Here is a 15,467-nt window from a genome sequence, read left to right as displayed (position 1 = left end):
ATTACCTTTTTCACCCTTTAGAATGGGCGCTTAGTCGAGATGGGTGCTAATTCTAGGTTGGGTGCTCATTGGAATGAATACGGTAATTATAATAATATGAATTCTTTATTGATTACTAGATAAAAACTTAACACATATCTAATGTTACAAAGTCGATAAGAGGAAAGCTACATAAACTGGAGAAAAAAACTAGTAAGTGAAGAGAATAAGACAAAAAATATGAATAATCTACTTAAAGAGTTACATTTAAAAAAACTGAGTCTTTTTATAATTAGTTTTTTTCTTAAAAGCTCCGATCCATCCAGAAGCTGTGTTTAATGAGGATAATAATAGTAATAGTAATAATAATAATAATAATAATGATGATAATAATAGTAATAATAATAATAATAATAATAATAATAATAATAATAATAATAATTATGTTGAGCAAGTAATTACAAAAGGTAAAATTAAAAAATCGTTGGGGCTTTTTAGTTGCTATTGGCACATCTGATTTTCACACCTGATTTTCCTTAAGAAATAAAAGAAAGACAAGATTAGGGGAAGTTTCCTCGTAGCATGGTCCACCTACACCTTATTTCAATTCGACAGATATTAAACGGCAGCCATGCACTCTTTGTATGCTTGCATCCGAGTTACTGTCAAGATAAAGAGGACGCGTCTTTTTTCCTCTTATCCGCGACATTTTCATTACCATTGCCACAGCCCAGTAGGCTGAAAAAAAGTAAAAAGAAGTGTGAACGCGGTCTTTCCGACCCTTCCCTCAGAGAGTGAGGTACATGTAATTGTCTAGCTGGGCGTTTAGTGGATTTGAAAAATCTGCTACTTCACCTTATCGACAAAAGGAAACAATCACGCTGTCACGTCACTTGAAGTCCACTATGTAGTGTAAAGATTTTCTTCAACAGAACAGTAGTGGAATTGGCTTTGATAAGACGACCGCGATGTACACATTTTCAATTATAGTAATAGAAGTAACGTGCAATTGATAACAAGATCGTTATCACTTTAGCTTTCCCGGCGAGCGAGGTAATTCTAGATTGCATCGGCATTCACTTGACCTACCTATATATGACCCAATGTATTCACCCAATATGTAAGTGACGGGATTAACGCATACTTTCATGATTAGCACTCTTCAGGTTATTTTAAGTATTGCGCATGATTCAAATGATAACACTAATAAAATCACTCGTAAGACTCTTAATTGGTTTTTAAATCCCGTTAAGAAATTTAGTTAAGTGCTATTTAACAGTAAGATAGGGAGAAATGATCTAAGAGGAGATATGTTTTTTTTAAGACACCATCTCAGTCAGTGAGAAGTGATTGAATATCTATTACATGTTATAAGCGTCATATATTTTATGTCACATGTAGCTACATGTTAACATATGCATAACGCATAAGTTAAAGGTCCTTGAACTCCGATCAGAGATACTGGGCAGAATGAAAGCATACTAAAACAGACGTTACTGGTAAATGGTACAGTCGCTGTTTTACCGCTCAATCATGAAGATCGGAAGCATTGCAGTTGTCTTTGCTATTATCCTAGCAACTTGTGAAGGTATGACTGACTCATTTCTTTGTTATTTGTGCTGTGTGTGCTTATACATTGAACTTTATCTAAACAACTCCACAGATTTTTATCACTATGCGACTTCAAAAGCAGTCAATTTCTTTCGTGCTAGCCAAATTTTCAGTTTCGTCTGGTAATTGCTAGTCCTGGTTTGCCATTACCGTCACTGATTACTAAATATGTACATGCCGGTTGTTCGATTTAAACCTTTGCGAACACTTAATGGTCAGGAAAGTATACACAAATTTCTGATCACAAATTAAATAAATAGGTCTTTTATCATGGAGTCATTGACATATCCACTACCTGCACTAATAATAAAAATGCGATCCTTTGAGATTGTTGAGCTCTATATGAAAGTTCAACAAATAATTGCAAAACTTTAAAAAATAGTTTTCTATGGAATAATTACAGATGCACAGTGTATTTGATGTTTATATACGTTTCTTGGTTTGTCAACGAAAGCTCGTTAGCATTCTTTTCCGATTAGCTCGGAAATTATTACAAAGGCTTTTAACAAAATGGTATCGTTCTGTTTCCTTGAAAGTCCGATTCACTTTAGACTTTACTCAAATTGATTATTTTTTTTAGCTAAGGTCATTAGCCGGCAGTAAAGGTATTTGCTAAGGACCTTAGAAGTTGATGAAGAACGATAAAGAGCCGCGAATACGATCCACGTCTTCGCTATTCGATTCAGGCAGACGGACACTGAACGAACGGTTATGGAAATGGTTAAATTAAGCCCGGGCTCGAGTTAATAACCACTGGCACTTCAGCTGGTGCTATTGATAATATCATTAAAATTTGAATGTATCACAAAAAGCCGACATTTGCTCAACTGCCCATGCAATTCTAATTAAACATTGGTTACATTTGCGAACCAAAATTTTTGGCGGCCATCGTTTTGCAAAAAGCATCGTCAGTGAACTGTTCTTGACGTACATGAGTCAGCCAAACATACTCCTCCGCAATTTGTTCACTCGATCCTTGCCTTATGAGCTCCTCTTAAGGTACGTGCTGACGTTCACGAAACCGTATTCCTTGGTGGGTGCGCCATGAAATGCCGGGAGTCGACTGGAAGGCCACGCAAATCTAATCTTTCCTTGTCTTTCACATCCTTTTTTCTATGGATTTTTCTGGAAGGTGACATTTACGCCGGTGGCATCATTGGGAAAAAAAAAAAAATTTGGAGATCGACCTCTTTGTCTGACCCTCGTCCAAGGGGACCTTAGATAGTCGATTTCCCTGGATGCTGCCCAACGCCAGAACGCCATTCAAGGACAAAGAGACCAGGGAGAACGCTTCGCTCGTCATTATGTTAATTGTGACCAACCGAACAAGAGGAAGGTTCATTTGTTTTTCCCATGACCCCTTTCTAAGTCAAACTTAACTTGACAAGCTATTGTAGCTGTCAGGGTGCATGGTCAGTCGTCTGAGGCATTGTTCTTTTTATTTAGTTAGAATTTATTTACAGTGAAGTAGACACGGACAAGGATGTATAAAATAGCCAGCACGGGAGGCTTGCAGCTAGTGTTTTTTTTAAGTTAATGCTTCCCTTTTGAACATTTTTTTTGTTTACAATGGCGCAAACAGGTCCACAGTTTCCGTAGATGTAAATCAGCAGCATACTTGTACTTTGAAAAGCTAACAACTTTACCTTTGGGAAGTGTTTGTCCTTTGGCCGTGGTCCAGATAAGCGGAAACGTAACATAGAGAAGCCTTGCCGTGCATTTTGGGTCTTGTTCAAAGTATCATTATAAAATGTCAGGGCGCTTTCTAAATGACAAACAGTGAATTTGTATCTCCCAACCGAACACGACATTTTGCCTCTCCGAAATTTTTCTACGTGGTAGATTTTAACTTAAGGAGTTCTTATACGAAAATCCGATTTGTGTCTTCCATTGCTGAAGCCGAGTGGCATTCTCCAGATTTGCCTTATTACATTCTAAAGGGTATGGGAACATTACCCAATTGCAAAAACGTTGTCATAGAAAAAGCAAAAAAGGAAAAAGCCAAATAGCAATTAGTTAGGCTAATAAGCCTAGTGAATTGTTTTGCAGCATCCGCTGTTGGAATTTGCTATTGTTTTGAAGCTGAAAAACGATAAAAAAAAAATTCCAGGGGGGAAATGCAAAGGCTGCAAATGAAACCACGCTGAGAATGAGGCTTAATTAGCCTGATTAATTCCTATTTGGCTCTTTCCTTTTTTAATTTTTCTAAGACAACGTTATTGCAATTAGGTGTATACACCTGGAATTTTCCCAGACTGATCCGTCCCCATGCAAATACGATTGTTGGTTTCCCAAAGTTGGCTGCTTGTTAGCAGTGTTGGATGCACCTAACACTGTCCAAAATGTTGCGCTGATAAAGCCGAAAATAGTTTATAGAATTCACCTTGTCCCCCCCCCAACCCCAAATTCATAAGCATTGTCTACAATTTCTCTTAGGACAGGTGGCGAGCAAGCAAGGTGTATCACGGGCAATGCGCCAAAGTAGCGAATGCAGGCAAACGAAGCTAGACTAAAATTGTGCGTGTTCACTGCTCTTGGCCAACATTGTGGCGAAAGCTTTTCATGTCGCCTTTTTGTCCACTACACACGAAAAACAAATTAAATTAATGTTGAATGATGCAATAACGATATAAGATCAAAACTAACACGTCGCACATGATTCGGCAACATCCAACGCCCCTCACCAAGGTACGCAGACAAATAGAAAATGTTGCTTCCATCAATATTTGGATGGAGGTGGACCCACATGATGGATTCCTTTCATACTCCAAGAGAAGATCAAGTCAAAACTGGGCAAAAACTCAAAGTTTCATTTTGCAAACTGGTACTGATAAACAAATAGCACCATGTCAAAGTACTACCAAAAAAATTTCATTTGATGGTCACACGGCAAGATTTTATTCACATACTCAAAACTCGGAAGCGCTTTACAAGCCTCCATCATTCAATCACTCTAGGAATTGAGGGGGTAGAGCTTTATTGTATAATCTTCGTCATCAAAGTCCTGTATACAGGAACTACGTGATGTGCCTTGCTCTGTTTGCGTGAGCCATCATGTTTTGTTCAGTCATCCACTTGCACATCTTATACTAGATTTTTCAACCTACCATTGATTCTTGATTGTCTTTTGAGTATATAAATGACTGGATAAATATTTTGGCTTAGATAAGTTGCACTAAGTAACAGAGTATTGTTTTGTTTGTAAATATGAAGAGAGAATAAAGTTGGAGTTACGGTCAGATTTCATGCGTTGTCCATCATGTCTTCTTTTCTGGTCTTTCGAGACCTGAGCAGTTTGCATATATGCACATTTTGATTAAGAACAATCGGCATTTTATACTTCTTGCTTTGACTTAAACCTCCTCGGAATCAGGTTAACTTTTTTAGCGAAACTGGCTACAGTCCTAAAAGAAAAATCATGTGTTTACTTGGGGAGCAAGGATTGCGCAGTGGTGACAGCAGTCACCTTCCACCAATGTGGCCCCGGAGTTCGAGTACTGGCGTCGAAGCCACATCCGGGTACTCCGGTTTTCCCCTCTCCTACCATCACTTCCAAATTACAATTCGATATGGAACGCACGGACACTTAGATCGTCTGTGCTTTATGGGTGAACAGATTACAATTTTTCTTGCTTTGTCCAAGGTTAAAAGAGCATGCTAAGACAGGTTTTCATCTTCGCCCGCGCCTTTAGGATTTTTACAATGTCCTGTGACGATTTTCGGACAAATGCGTGTGTGACAATTTGAGGCAATGTCGCTACAATGTTGCAATGCAGTGTTGCGCCAAAAATCTTCGTTGCGAATCATTTCTTGTACCGGAATTTTACGGAACTTTCTCACACTCATCAATAATTCAGGACTGAAGACAGATCACTATTGTGAAGAACGATACCATAAACCATCATCATAATCTTAGCTTTTAATTTTAATTTATTGTTACTCTTAAACATTTGAAAAGCTACTCAAAACATCGTGTTAACACGATATCGACTTACCTCGAAGTCGGTCTAGAACGAACTCGTTGCCTCTTTTTCAACCACTTCTTATTCTATCAATATAATGCAGCTATGGACTTAATTTCGATTCGGATTTACAGAATAGCATAGATATGTTTACGGTGTTCGGATATCGGATCCAGATGAAACACTCGCATGGTGTTTGATATATTACGTCCGAAAGTGGTAATATATCGTCTGTGTTAGATCTAAGGTTTTAAAAGACCCGAAAGTGTAGAAAAAGTCAACTGAACTTGTCTAAAATGGTCTTATTTTTTATGCAGTCTCTCTTTTTTGCCAAGAAGTTCGTTTGCCGACGTTTTGGTCAGCGAAACATTTCTTTGTTGGCTTTCACAGATTACTAGAATGAATTTCATTATCCAATTAAGGCTGACTTTAATCCAGCAAGACATTTACGTAATACTTGGCGCGACTATTACGCACGACCAGTTAACTTTAAGCTTTTTTCACCATGATGTGACTAGCAAAAAATAAGAGCTTAAGATGATAATCTTTGGCAAGCTACCACATTCAGACTATTTTTGGTGTTATGAGGTTTGTCATAATATACGAGTTTTCTTTTTAACGCAAACGTTATCTGGCCTCATTGTTGGATTCGCGTAGGAGGATTCATATTGATGCCGTATCGCTATATTATTGGTAGAACACTGATCAAAATACTCTTTTTTTTCAGACTAGATTAACCCATCTTTTTATAGATAGACACCTTGATAGCTATCATGAGGCATTTTTAAGCCAAACCTAGACGCAACGTCCGACTCTTTAATAATACTGTTAGACGAAATGGTCGAGGATAAATTTATCGGCTGAGTATGTATTGGTTTATTAAAAGATTGAGTTGAGCCTTATTTTGTTCAATTTCTGTTCTAAAACCTTCAAAGTTTCCCCAAGTTTGTCCATGGAAAGCAGGAGCGTTTCAGCGAGTCCAATTTTTTAAAAAAATACTAGTGACGGAGTTGTGGGTGAAGAAGCGGAAGTGTAGCGAGTGCCGATGGCCGACGCGAACTTGACTAGAAATTCCCGAAAACCCGCGAACGTGTAAATAGCTTTTTCCGTTATCGCCTATTACCAATAACACTGGCAGCCTTTCAGTTTTCCTTGTTATCGCCTGTTGCCTAAAACGCTTACGTCACTCTGTAAATCTTCTCGGTTTGACGCACAGGACCAGCAGAGACCAGTTTCGGTAGCAATTAAACTTAGGTAGTGATCATTCATAGCATTTATCAGAAATATAAAGAGAAGACGTAAGAGATTCGCAGGTTGATTTCTTCTGTAAAACAACAGCTACGGGTTAGCCATGGAAATCACAATCTTGGTTAGTCTATTTGCTGTATTATTGACGAGTTCGCAAGGTACGTATATAATAATCTATTTCGGTCACTTGTGCTTTGCATCTAACTTGTCAGTTAGTATAGTGTAGCCGTGAAATTCTTAACACATTGCCGGCACTGATTTGTAGTTGTAACAATTATTGTATAACCATCACTACAAGTAACCATGCAGAAAAAACGACAATAGAATCACTATATGAAACAAACGATTTAGTTATAGTTGTTAGTAAAGATCAGAAAAAATTATCTTAACTTCCTCATCGTCTGATAGTGAAGCGGCGTCTTCGAATATTTCATGACATCCCAGTTCATTGTAATTTCGAACCATAATACTTTTACTGAAGGCTTTGTCACACCATTAACCATTAAACTTTTACTGAAGACTTTGTCACACAAAACCCGTGTATAGCATACAGAGTAAAGAGGCAGCCGGGGTAATGTTTTTCGCCTTGCGAATCGGAGGAAATTGTTTTCTTTGCCGAAAATTTTAAACTGGCCCTTGCCATGATCGTCCTAAATATTGGAATAAATTTCAATACGTGACTTCGCTACAGTTCTGTAATGAATAAGTTAAGGTACTACGTTTCGTAAACAAAATTCTTTGCGGCACGATTTTTGACACCAAAATAGTCTAAGATCCATAAGAGTTTATGCTTGAAAGATTTAATAGTCCAAATGTGCATGATCACATTATTTTTAGAGCCAGTGGATTACAGCAACGCCCATACACCGTGATATGATACCGATGCACTCTTAGTCTTAGGCCGGGAATTTGGGATTGTGAAATATATACTACGTATTTTCTGTTTTGTTCATTCCACTTGATGGGAAACCTGGTGGGCAGGTGAATGACATATTTTTGAAAGCTAGATTAAGTTATCAGTTTGCTTTTATTTTTTTCGAAACCTGTTTTGTTTACCCATTAAACAGTAATGTGGCATATCATGCTTTGTCGCACAAAGCATTTTCATCGCTCAGTTTTCAACAAGTGTTATTTCATCAGCTTTAAAGAGCGGAATGACATTGCTTTAGACCGCTGAAGATGCGTTTATACCTCTAAACGCAACAAAACATTTTCATGCAAATTTTTTTTCACTGATTGGTCTTACTGAGCACATTTTGCACTAGTGCGCCCTGCTTATCAATTCTTGGTTTTCAACCACGTGACAAGGCGGCCATGTTGAGGGTTAATACAATAGGATTTTTTCTCGAAGAATTTACATGAAAATAGAGTTTAGTTCCCAGAGGAGAGAAATGCTCATGGCCGCCGTGACGTCACGGGCAAACCGGCTATTGGTCCCTTGGAGCTAGTTATTCACGTGGTACAAAACCTCCATGCGGGAGAACAAGAGACGCACTGCGGAACCAGACCTTCAGATAAGGCGCGGTCATCCAAACCCTGATATAAGGGGGGCCATGGTCTCAAAAAACATTGTTTTCCGCCCTGCAGGCCCCAGTTTGCTCTAAAAATAAGAGGGGGGGGGGGGGGGAGACCCGGGCCTCTCCCCTGGATCTGCCACTGCACTGGGACAAGACAAACAAATGAAATTACCATTTTAAATGATGTGAGATCCAGGTTTGTCTTGTCCCAATGCGCCCCTTGCTATAGAGCGTTGTCTCTCACGTGGCCAGTATGCAAATTTCTTGGAGCAAAAGAAAGTTTTCAGTACATAAGACAAAGGTTAAACTCCCACAGGATTGGTTTGGGACACCAACATGGCCCCCGTTTCATTGTTTTAGGACACCAACATGCCAGACGTGACGTCATGTGAAAACGCACTTTTAAGCATGGCGGTTTTGTACCTTGTGATTGACTAGCTGAAAAAGGAGGACTAAGAAGTGGTGCCCAGCCAGCGAAAAATCCCCAGATGGATAATTCTGACCGATAATAAATCTCCATATTGAAATTTACTTTTAACACCTAAAATACAATAGTCTCTAGGTCTCTCTTGGTCTCATGGTCTAGAGGCCAATCAAATCTATGAGAAAAATAATCAGTTTAAAGTGATTATCTAAGGTATACGAACTTGGTTTGAAAACTCGAAATTGCATACAATCTCCTACACAAAACTCTGATATAAAATAACCCATTATCGGCCGAGTACCATTTGGTGATAACGATGTGAAATGTCACCTAAAGATGGCAGAGTTGGTGGGACTGCAAACCCTGTGGTCTGCACAAATTTTACATTCTCACTCTTTTTCGCGTATTCCAGGGAAAATGTCATTTAAGGAACAATGTATTTACTGGCACAACTACTTCCGCACTCTCCATCAGGTAAATTTACATTGTAAAGTTTTAAGCTCTTGTCACATTAGAGAAGGGGCCGTCCAAGGTGGTGCCTATGATTTTCAAAACTCTTGCTCCCTAAGCAAGGTTTATCTAAACGAATTGCCATACTTGAGTGGAAAAATTGGGTACCTTTGTAGGGACTAAAAATGCCGCTGACTTTATTTTGCGGATTCTAAGAACTTTATATTGGATCATGAGGACGAGGACGACGACCATGACGAGATTTAACTTAAAGTTTTTTCGCGTGTTCTCGAAAAATATTCAACCGAGAAAACTTCACTGTACTATTTTCACCTGAAAAATTATTGCCGTTATTTTTATTGGAGAGGGTTTAGCCCTTTCCCGGTTGCAAAACGATTAAACTTCTAAAATTTGATAACTTATTCCAGCCACTACTACATTCTCGCTAACACCCGTGGTAGGATGACGACTGCTATCACGTTTTCCCGCCAAAATGACGTTTGTTCACGCAAGAGCAGTACTCAGTACTGAGAAAATCTCATACCCGTAGTCGTCCTCGTCTCAGAATCTAAAGCTCTCTATTCATATACGGTAAACGGTCGCTTATAAGCCTTCCTCAGTTATAGGCCTTTCTTCCTTTTGACAAAAAAGTACATCCTCCGATTATAAGCACTCCGGATTTAAGACACTCTCTAAGTGTATTGAAGTGAATTCGATTTTTTACGACGTTTTTAATCTTGAAAGCGTATTTTGATCAGAACTCTTATAGCTTGTTTTGAAGCGCTTTTTTTCAAGGTTATAAGCCCCCTCGGATATATGTCCTTCCGTTTATAAGCCCTGGTAGAACCCGTTACGAAGTTATATAAGCCCGGGACGCATACGGGACGGCTGTAGAGCAACGCACCGGTAACGCGGAGGTCACGGGTTCGAATCCCGTTGAAGCCCTGATTTTTTTCAGGCTTCTTCTGTCCAATTGCTTAAATTGGAAAATTTACTGCGATGATCATTCTTCACTTTCAGTTTACTATAGCCCTCCTTATAACGAAGAATAATCTTCACCCCATTAAAAATGAAATAAATGAAAAAAACAAAAACAAAAAAACAACAACAACAAAAAAAAACAAAAAAAGACCCTCGATCCCGACCCTAATATATTGGACTGAAAAGTTTTGTATCTTTTCAGGTGCGTAATGTCACGTGGTCAATGGACCTTCAGAAACAGGCAGAGGACTGGGTCAAATATCTGGCTGAAAACAACAAGTTTGATCATAGCCAAAAGAATCCTGGGAATTTATACCTGTCCCATCCTAACGATTACCCACCAGAGTATTGTAGTGACGCTATACAGTGGTTTCATTGGGAGGAAAAGTATTATAATTACAGTAGACCCGGTTATAGTCAAAAAGCGGGACACTTTACCACGGTACGTCACGAGCATTGTACATGCATTCAGCAAAGACAACCTTATGAAGATTATTGCAATCAAAGAATCAAAGTTTCAGCGTCATTTTTGCCTTCATCTTTTCAGGTAGTCTGGAGAAACTCACGTCAAATTGGAGCTGCTTGGGCAATACGTAAAGACAAGAGACTTGTTATTTCAATTAAATACCACCCTGGAGGCAACTACATTGGCTACTTTGCAAATAATGTCTTCCGACCCATAGCGACCAAGCTCGGTCCAGAGTGGCCGCATCAGCCACCAGGGTTCTCAAGATGCCCTGCAAAGTTCGTTATACCGCCAACAACTTCGGGACCAATCACTTTACCAAGTATGTGCGACAAAACTAGCCTTACTACCGCCCCGTCTATACGACCTCCCCTATACTACGGCCACATTCTTTCGCCCCAAACTTGCATTTGAGCCGGGTCAAGCGTACCCCCAATGATTCATTAATTAATTGATTATTTTAAAGTTGAATCCGTTGGTCACCACCTAACCTTCGAGTACAGCCGCCTATGCTCCCGCCGCGAAACGGCGTCCCTAGCGACGGGGGCCAGTAAAGCGGCTGTATTCGCAAGCCAGTCAATTCTACTTTCATTCCTTTCTTGGATGATATAAATGTCTTTAAAGGCATTTTCTCCATTGAAAGATTTTTCAATCTGACCGAATACTGAGACGCTGTAGTAAACAAATTACCGCTAGTTTTGCATGTAGAAAGGTAGATTTGTTGAGGCAAAGAAAAAGGATTCGTTTTTAAATAATCCGTTTATTGATAGAATCTATGGTAACACGCTTGACCTGGCGTGACTGTAAAATACCCTCACTCATTTCCTTTTCTGAAAACGTCGTTAAATGAGCCACCCGGATAATAAGACTAGACTTTCATGGACCAACGCTTGTCGTATAGAGCGTTTTCACTCACGTGGCCTGTATCTTTGCAAATTTATTGGAACAAAAGAAAGCGTTTGCATAAGAAAAGAGTTCAACTCCCATAGGATTGGTTTTGGACGCCAACATGGCCGCCGTTTCATTGTTTTGGGAAACCAATATGGCCGCCTTGGCGTCATGTGAAACACTCTACTGGCGGGTTCCATTTTACTTTCGTTAATAATATCAGTGAAATTTTGGCGTTGATCTTGTTTGTATCAATAAAGGTCCCTACAGCAGGGCATCTGAAGTGTAGTAGACTTTTCTTTTGTTGAATTTCGGAATACTAGTCCACCCCTAACTTAAATGCCGTAAATCCTTGATTAAACCCCCTCTCTCAAATAAGCCCCCCTCTCTAATAAACCCCCTTTTCAGGGGAAGAAAGTTAATACCTTCCCCCGCTCCACTCCTTTTTATTATTTTTCACCAATAAATGATAGACTGTATTAATCAATCATGACTGTAAAACTTCGTGTGGACTGATCCGGATGGTTTGTTCACGTGCTGGAAGTTTGGATTTGTTTTTGATCCTCAACTGCATAACCACCAACTTCTTGTACTTGAGCTTTTCTACTCTGCTAAATCAAATAAACCCCCCCCTCCTCAAAATTGTCTGAAATAAATATGTCCCCTGGGCGGTTGAATACAGGATTTACGGTATCTAGGCTAGGCACTGCTCTGCAAACCTTGTAATCAAGGAATTAATGAGACTTGCGTCATTTTTCATTTGACGTGTAATTACTTTTTTCAATTTTATAGCTCCAAGCACAATGCCATTTGAAGATCAGTGCCTTTACTGGCACAATTATTTCCGTACCCTTCACCAGGTAAAAATATTCACTAATCTCTTCATCATACGCAAGCAAAACTTGACAAAAAGTATCTTCCCAGTCGTGATTCATTTTTACGATTACCAATAGGTCAAATAATATTAGGATTTTCTATTGCAAAACGAAGTGATTGGCTCATTTCCCCCTCACCTTTTGGTAATTGTCTCAAGTATACTCATAACTTATCTGCTGGTTTTGTCGTAAGAGAGTTATTGAGGAAAAACTATATCGCGCGCTCTACGTTTCTCTCCTATAATATGAAGAGCAATAGCTTTAATTGCTTCTTTTTCCCTTAAATCCTCGTTAGCACTACTTATTTACTTAGAGACGATTGATCAGGCCATTATTTAATGCACGAAGTTTCAAACTGCAAAACAGTGGAACAACTAGTTAACTCGAGCTTCTTTCGGTCAACTGCTCTTGATGATAAACCGTAGTTAAGGAAGACTTTTGATTTTAGTACAAAATAGCGTAAGAAAACAACCGACATTTCGCAACGCCACCACTGTTTTCCCCGCAAAATGACGTCTGAGAAACGTGCGCAAAAATTCCATACTGATGACGCGTCACTACCCAGATCTGGGTAGTGCTTTTGATGGGTTGAGGCCAATTTCCTGCCGGCACGACCAATCAGAAGCACCAGCCAGGTCAGGGTAGTGATGCGTCATCAGTATGGAATTTCTGCGCTCGCTTCTTAGACGTCATTTCGTGGGTAAACCAGTGGTGGTGTGGCGAAATGTCGACTGATTTCTCAGGCTAAAATTTTTCGTGTATCAATTTTTTTCTAATAATGTACGGCGGTTTTATTAGTTAAGTTACTGCAGGTTTATAACAGCATCATCGCTTTCTTCTTCTGCAGTTTAACCTGCTTTATTGATCAATCAATCACTCTTAAAAGAGTGATTGATTGATGAATTGATTGATGAACTTAAAAACGTTTTAAGGTGCAATTTATAAACCAATCTTGTTTATCTGCTTAAGGTTCCCACTGTTACTTGGTCAAAGAGGCTCCAAACTGAGGCAGAGGATTTGTTAAAAAATGTTACAGAAAATGGTGGGATTGAACAAAGAAGCGATTATCCTGGAAACTTATATTTGTCACCGTATGACAACACCGTATACCCTGAGGAGTACTGCAGTACCGCTATTTGGTGGTTCCATCATGAGGAACAACATTATAATTACAGCAATCCAGGCTTCGTTAAGAAAGCAGAAACATTTACCCAGGTAGGAGCATTGTATAACGATTATAGGGGCTCTTCAAGTAGTCGTCCCTTTTCCCAGTCCATTTAGAGCCCTCATTTTATGCACTGTCAGCTTTCTCTAGGCAAACGGTTATCGCTAGTCACTTTTACAAATTAAAGCGTTGAACTGTAGCTGAACTGAACGTACTGTATTCTTGATTTTATTCAGCTTATTTGGAGAAACTCAACACAAATTGGAGCCACTTGGAGCCTACTTAAAGACAAGAGACTTGCCATTTTTATAAAATATTACCCCGAGGGCAACATTGCAGGTTACTTTGGTAGGAACGTTCTCCGACCTACTGCGAGAAAATTGAGTCCGGAATGGGGGCGTGTTCCGCCTCAATTTACATGGTGTCCAGCGGATGCCGTTCAGAAGCTTCCGACTGCTGCTCCAACCTCCAACATGACAGTGCCTCCCGTGAGAGCGGACGTAACAAAAGTAGTATCTAGTGTTAGGTTACTCATAGCGACCTTTCTCTCACTACGGTTAATTTAAAAACCGTTAAATGTCAAATTTTTCCGTTAAACAACAAATCAACCTAGTCCCTTAGCTTTCTCTCTTGCCCCATGGTCCGCGCGAAGTGTGGGAAAGTGGCAGGGACGATTCTCTCTTGATGACGTCACAGCTCACAGTAGGGTCCAGGTCTGACCGAGCCGAGAACGCGTGCGGACTTGGCTGACAACAAATCCTTCGCTGACACCGATTCATAGTGCGCTAAAGGAGGAGTGTAGTTTAGACTTCAGTCCATTGTGAATAAGTGCATGATTAACGAATAAATATATTATATAAGTTTGTTTAGAACATTGTATTCTAATTCACTATTGCACAGTGTTCAATTTGACCAAAAATGTTTGCGTTAAACTTTCTTGATAGCTAACTGGATGTTCCTTGAGACAGAGGCTCTGAAGTAGACACTGCTTCTGTAATATCCGCTGTGATTATATTGTAAATGTGTATATTTTTCAAAGTATTTCTTGGGCTGTGGAAACCTGGTTCTTATTGTATGTCGTCTAAATCTTTTGTTTGATTTTCCAAGAACCAAGAAACTACAGACCGTTTTCACATGAGGTCACGGCGGCCATATTGGTTTACCAAAACCATGAAATCGTGGTCATGTTAGTGCACCCCAAAAGTCCTGTGGGGTTTGAACTCGATCTTTTCACATGTATCTTTGTTTTTGTTCCAAGTATTTTGCTCAGCTGCTGACTATGCGGGTTAATTATAAAACGATCTATACATTTTTTATAGTTTCAGCAGTGATTCTAGTCTGTTACACAGCCGTTTTTAGTGTCGTCACGCAACATTCCTCTCGTGGGGAGGAGAGTTGCGTCACGACACTAAAAACGGCTGTGTAGCAGACTACAGTGATTCCAGAAACATTACAAAGAATACGTTATTATCCGGCGTCGGATACTCATAACTTAATATGAAAATATAAAATTTTTTTCCCGAAGGATGTCTACCGGTATAAAACTGGTGTAATTTCACAGAGGCTTTGGAGCAAAATTAAACGTTTTTTTTTAAAGAAGCCAACAAGTGAAAAACCGAAAACTCTAAATTTGCTCTGCCCTATCTGGGTTTCTCGCACGTTTATTGAAGTCAAATGTAGCTCATTTTTTGCAAAGCCTTTTACAATTCAGAAGCTTAAGACAAGTGACAATTTTATTTAATTCAAGGTGACAATACAAAATATATTATACCATTATTCGTGACAGTGACAAATGTAGATACTTAAGTGAGAAATTGATGATATGAGTAAATGATATATACATGAGAAGAAATAAAAATAGTGTTTTTAGCAATCGTTCTCTGTTGAAAGCGTTTTAAAAA

At 39.2% G+C, this 15,467-nt stretch overlaps 1 protein-coding gene across 3 annotated transcripts in view; it reads left to right on the top strand.

The window, feature by feature from the left end:
• The first annotated feature begins 1,390 nt into the window (after window positions 1–1,390).
• LOC140932723 (uncharacterized) overlaps window positions 1,391–15,467 on the top strand; it is a 14,220-nt gene continuing 143 nt past the window's right edge. Inside the window, exons 1-7 of one of the 3 annotated variants that reach the window (XM_073382234.1) lie at window positions 6,041–6,140; window positions 9,154–9,215; window positions 10,375–10,614; window positions 10,720–10,960; window positions 12,319–12,386; window positions 13,371–13,616; window positions 13,803–15,467. The exon at window positions 13,803–15,467 is cut by the window's right edge and continues 143 nt beyond it. In XM_073382234.1, coding sequence (XP_073238335.1) covers window positions 9,159–9,215; window positions 10,375–10,614; window positions 10,720–10,960; window positions 12,319–12,386; window positions 13,371–13,616; window positions 13,803–14,132 — 1,182 coding nt within the window. In that variant the 5' untranslated portion in view covers window positions 6,041–6,140; window positions 9,154–9,158 and the 3' untranslated portion in view covers window positions 14,133–15,467. Of the gene's footprint in view, window positions 1,568–6,040; window positions 6,141–6,546; window positions 6,959–9,153; window positions 9,216–10,374; window positions 10,615–10,719; window positions 10,961–12,318; window positions 12,387–13,370; window positions 13,617–13,802 lie in introns of those variants that run through there. The other 2 variants (XM_073382236.1, XM_073382235.1) reach the window with 2 other exon arrangements.

This window comes from Porites lutea, chromosome 4, assembly GCF_958299795.1.
Source record: "Porites lutea chromosome 4, jaPorLute2.1, whole genome shotgun sequence".
NCBI lineage: Eukaryota > Metazoa > Cnidaria > Anthozoa > Scleractinia > Poritidae > Porites > Porites lutea.
This window is presented reverse-complemented; position numbering and strand designations above follow the sequence as displayed.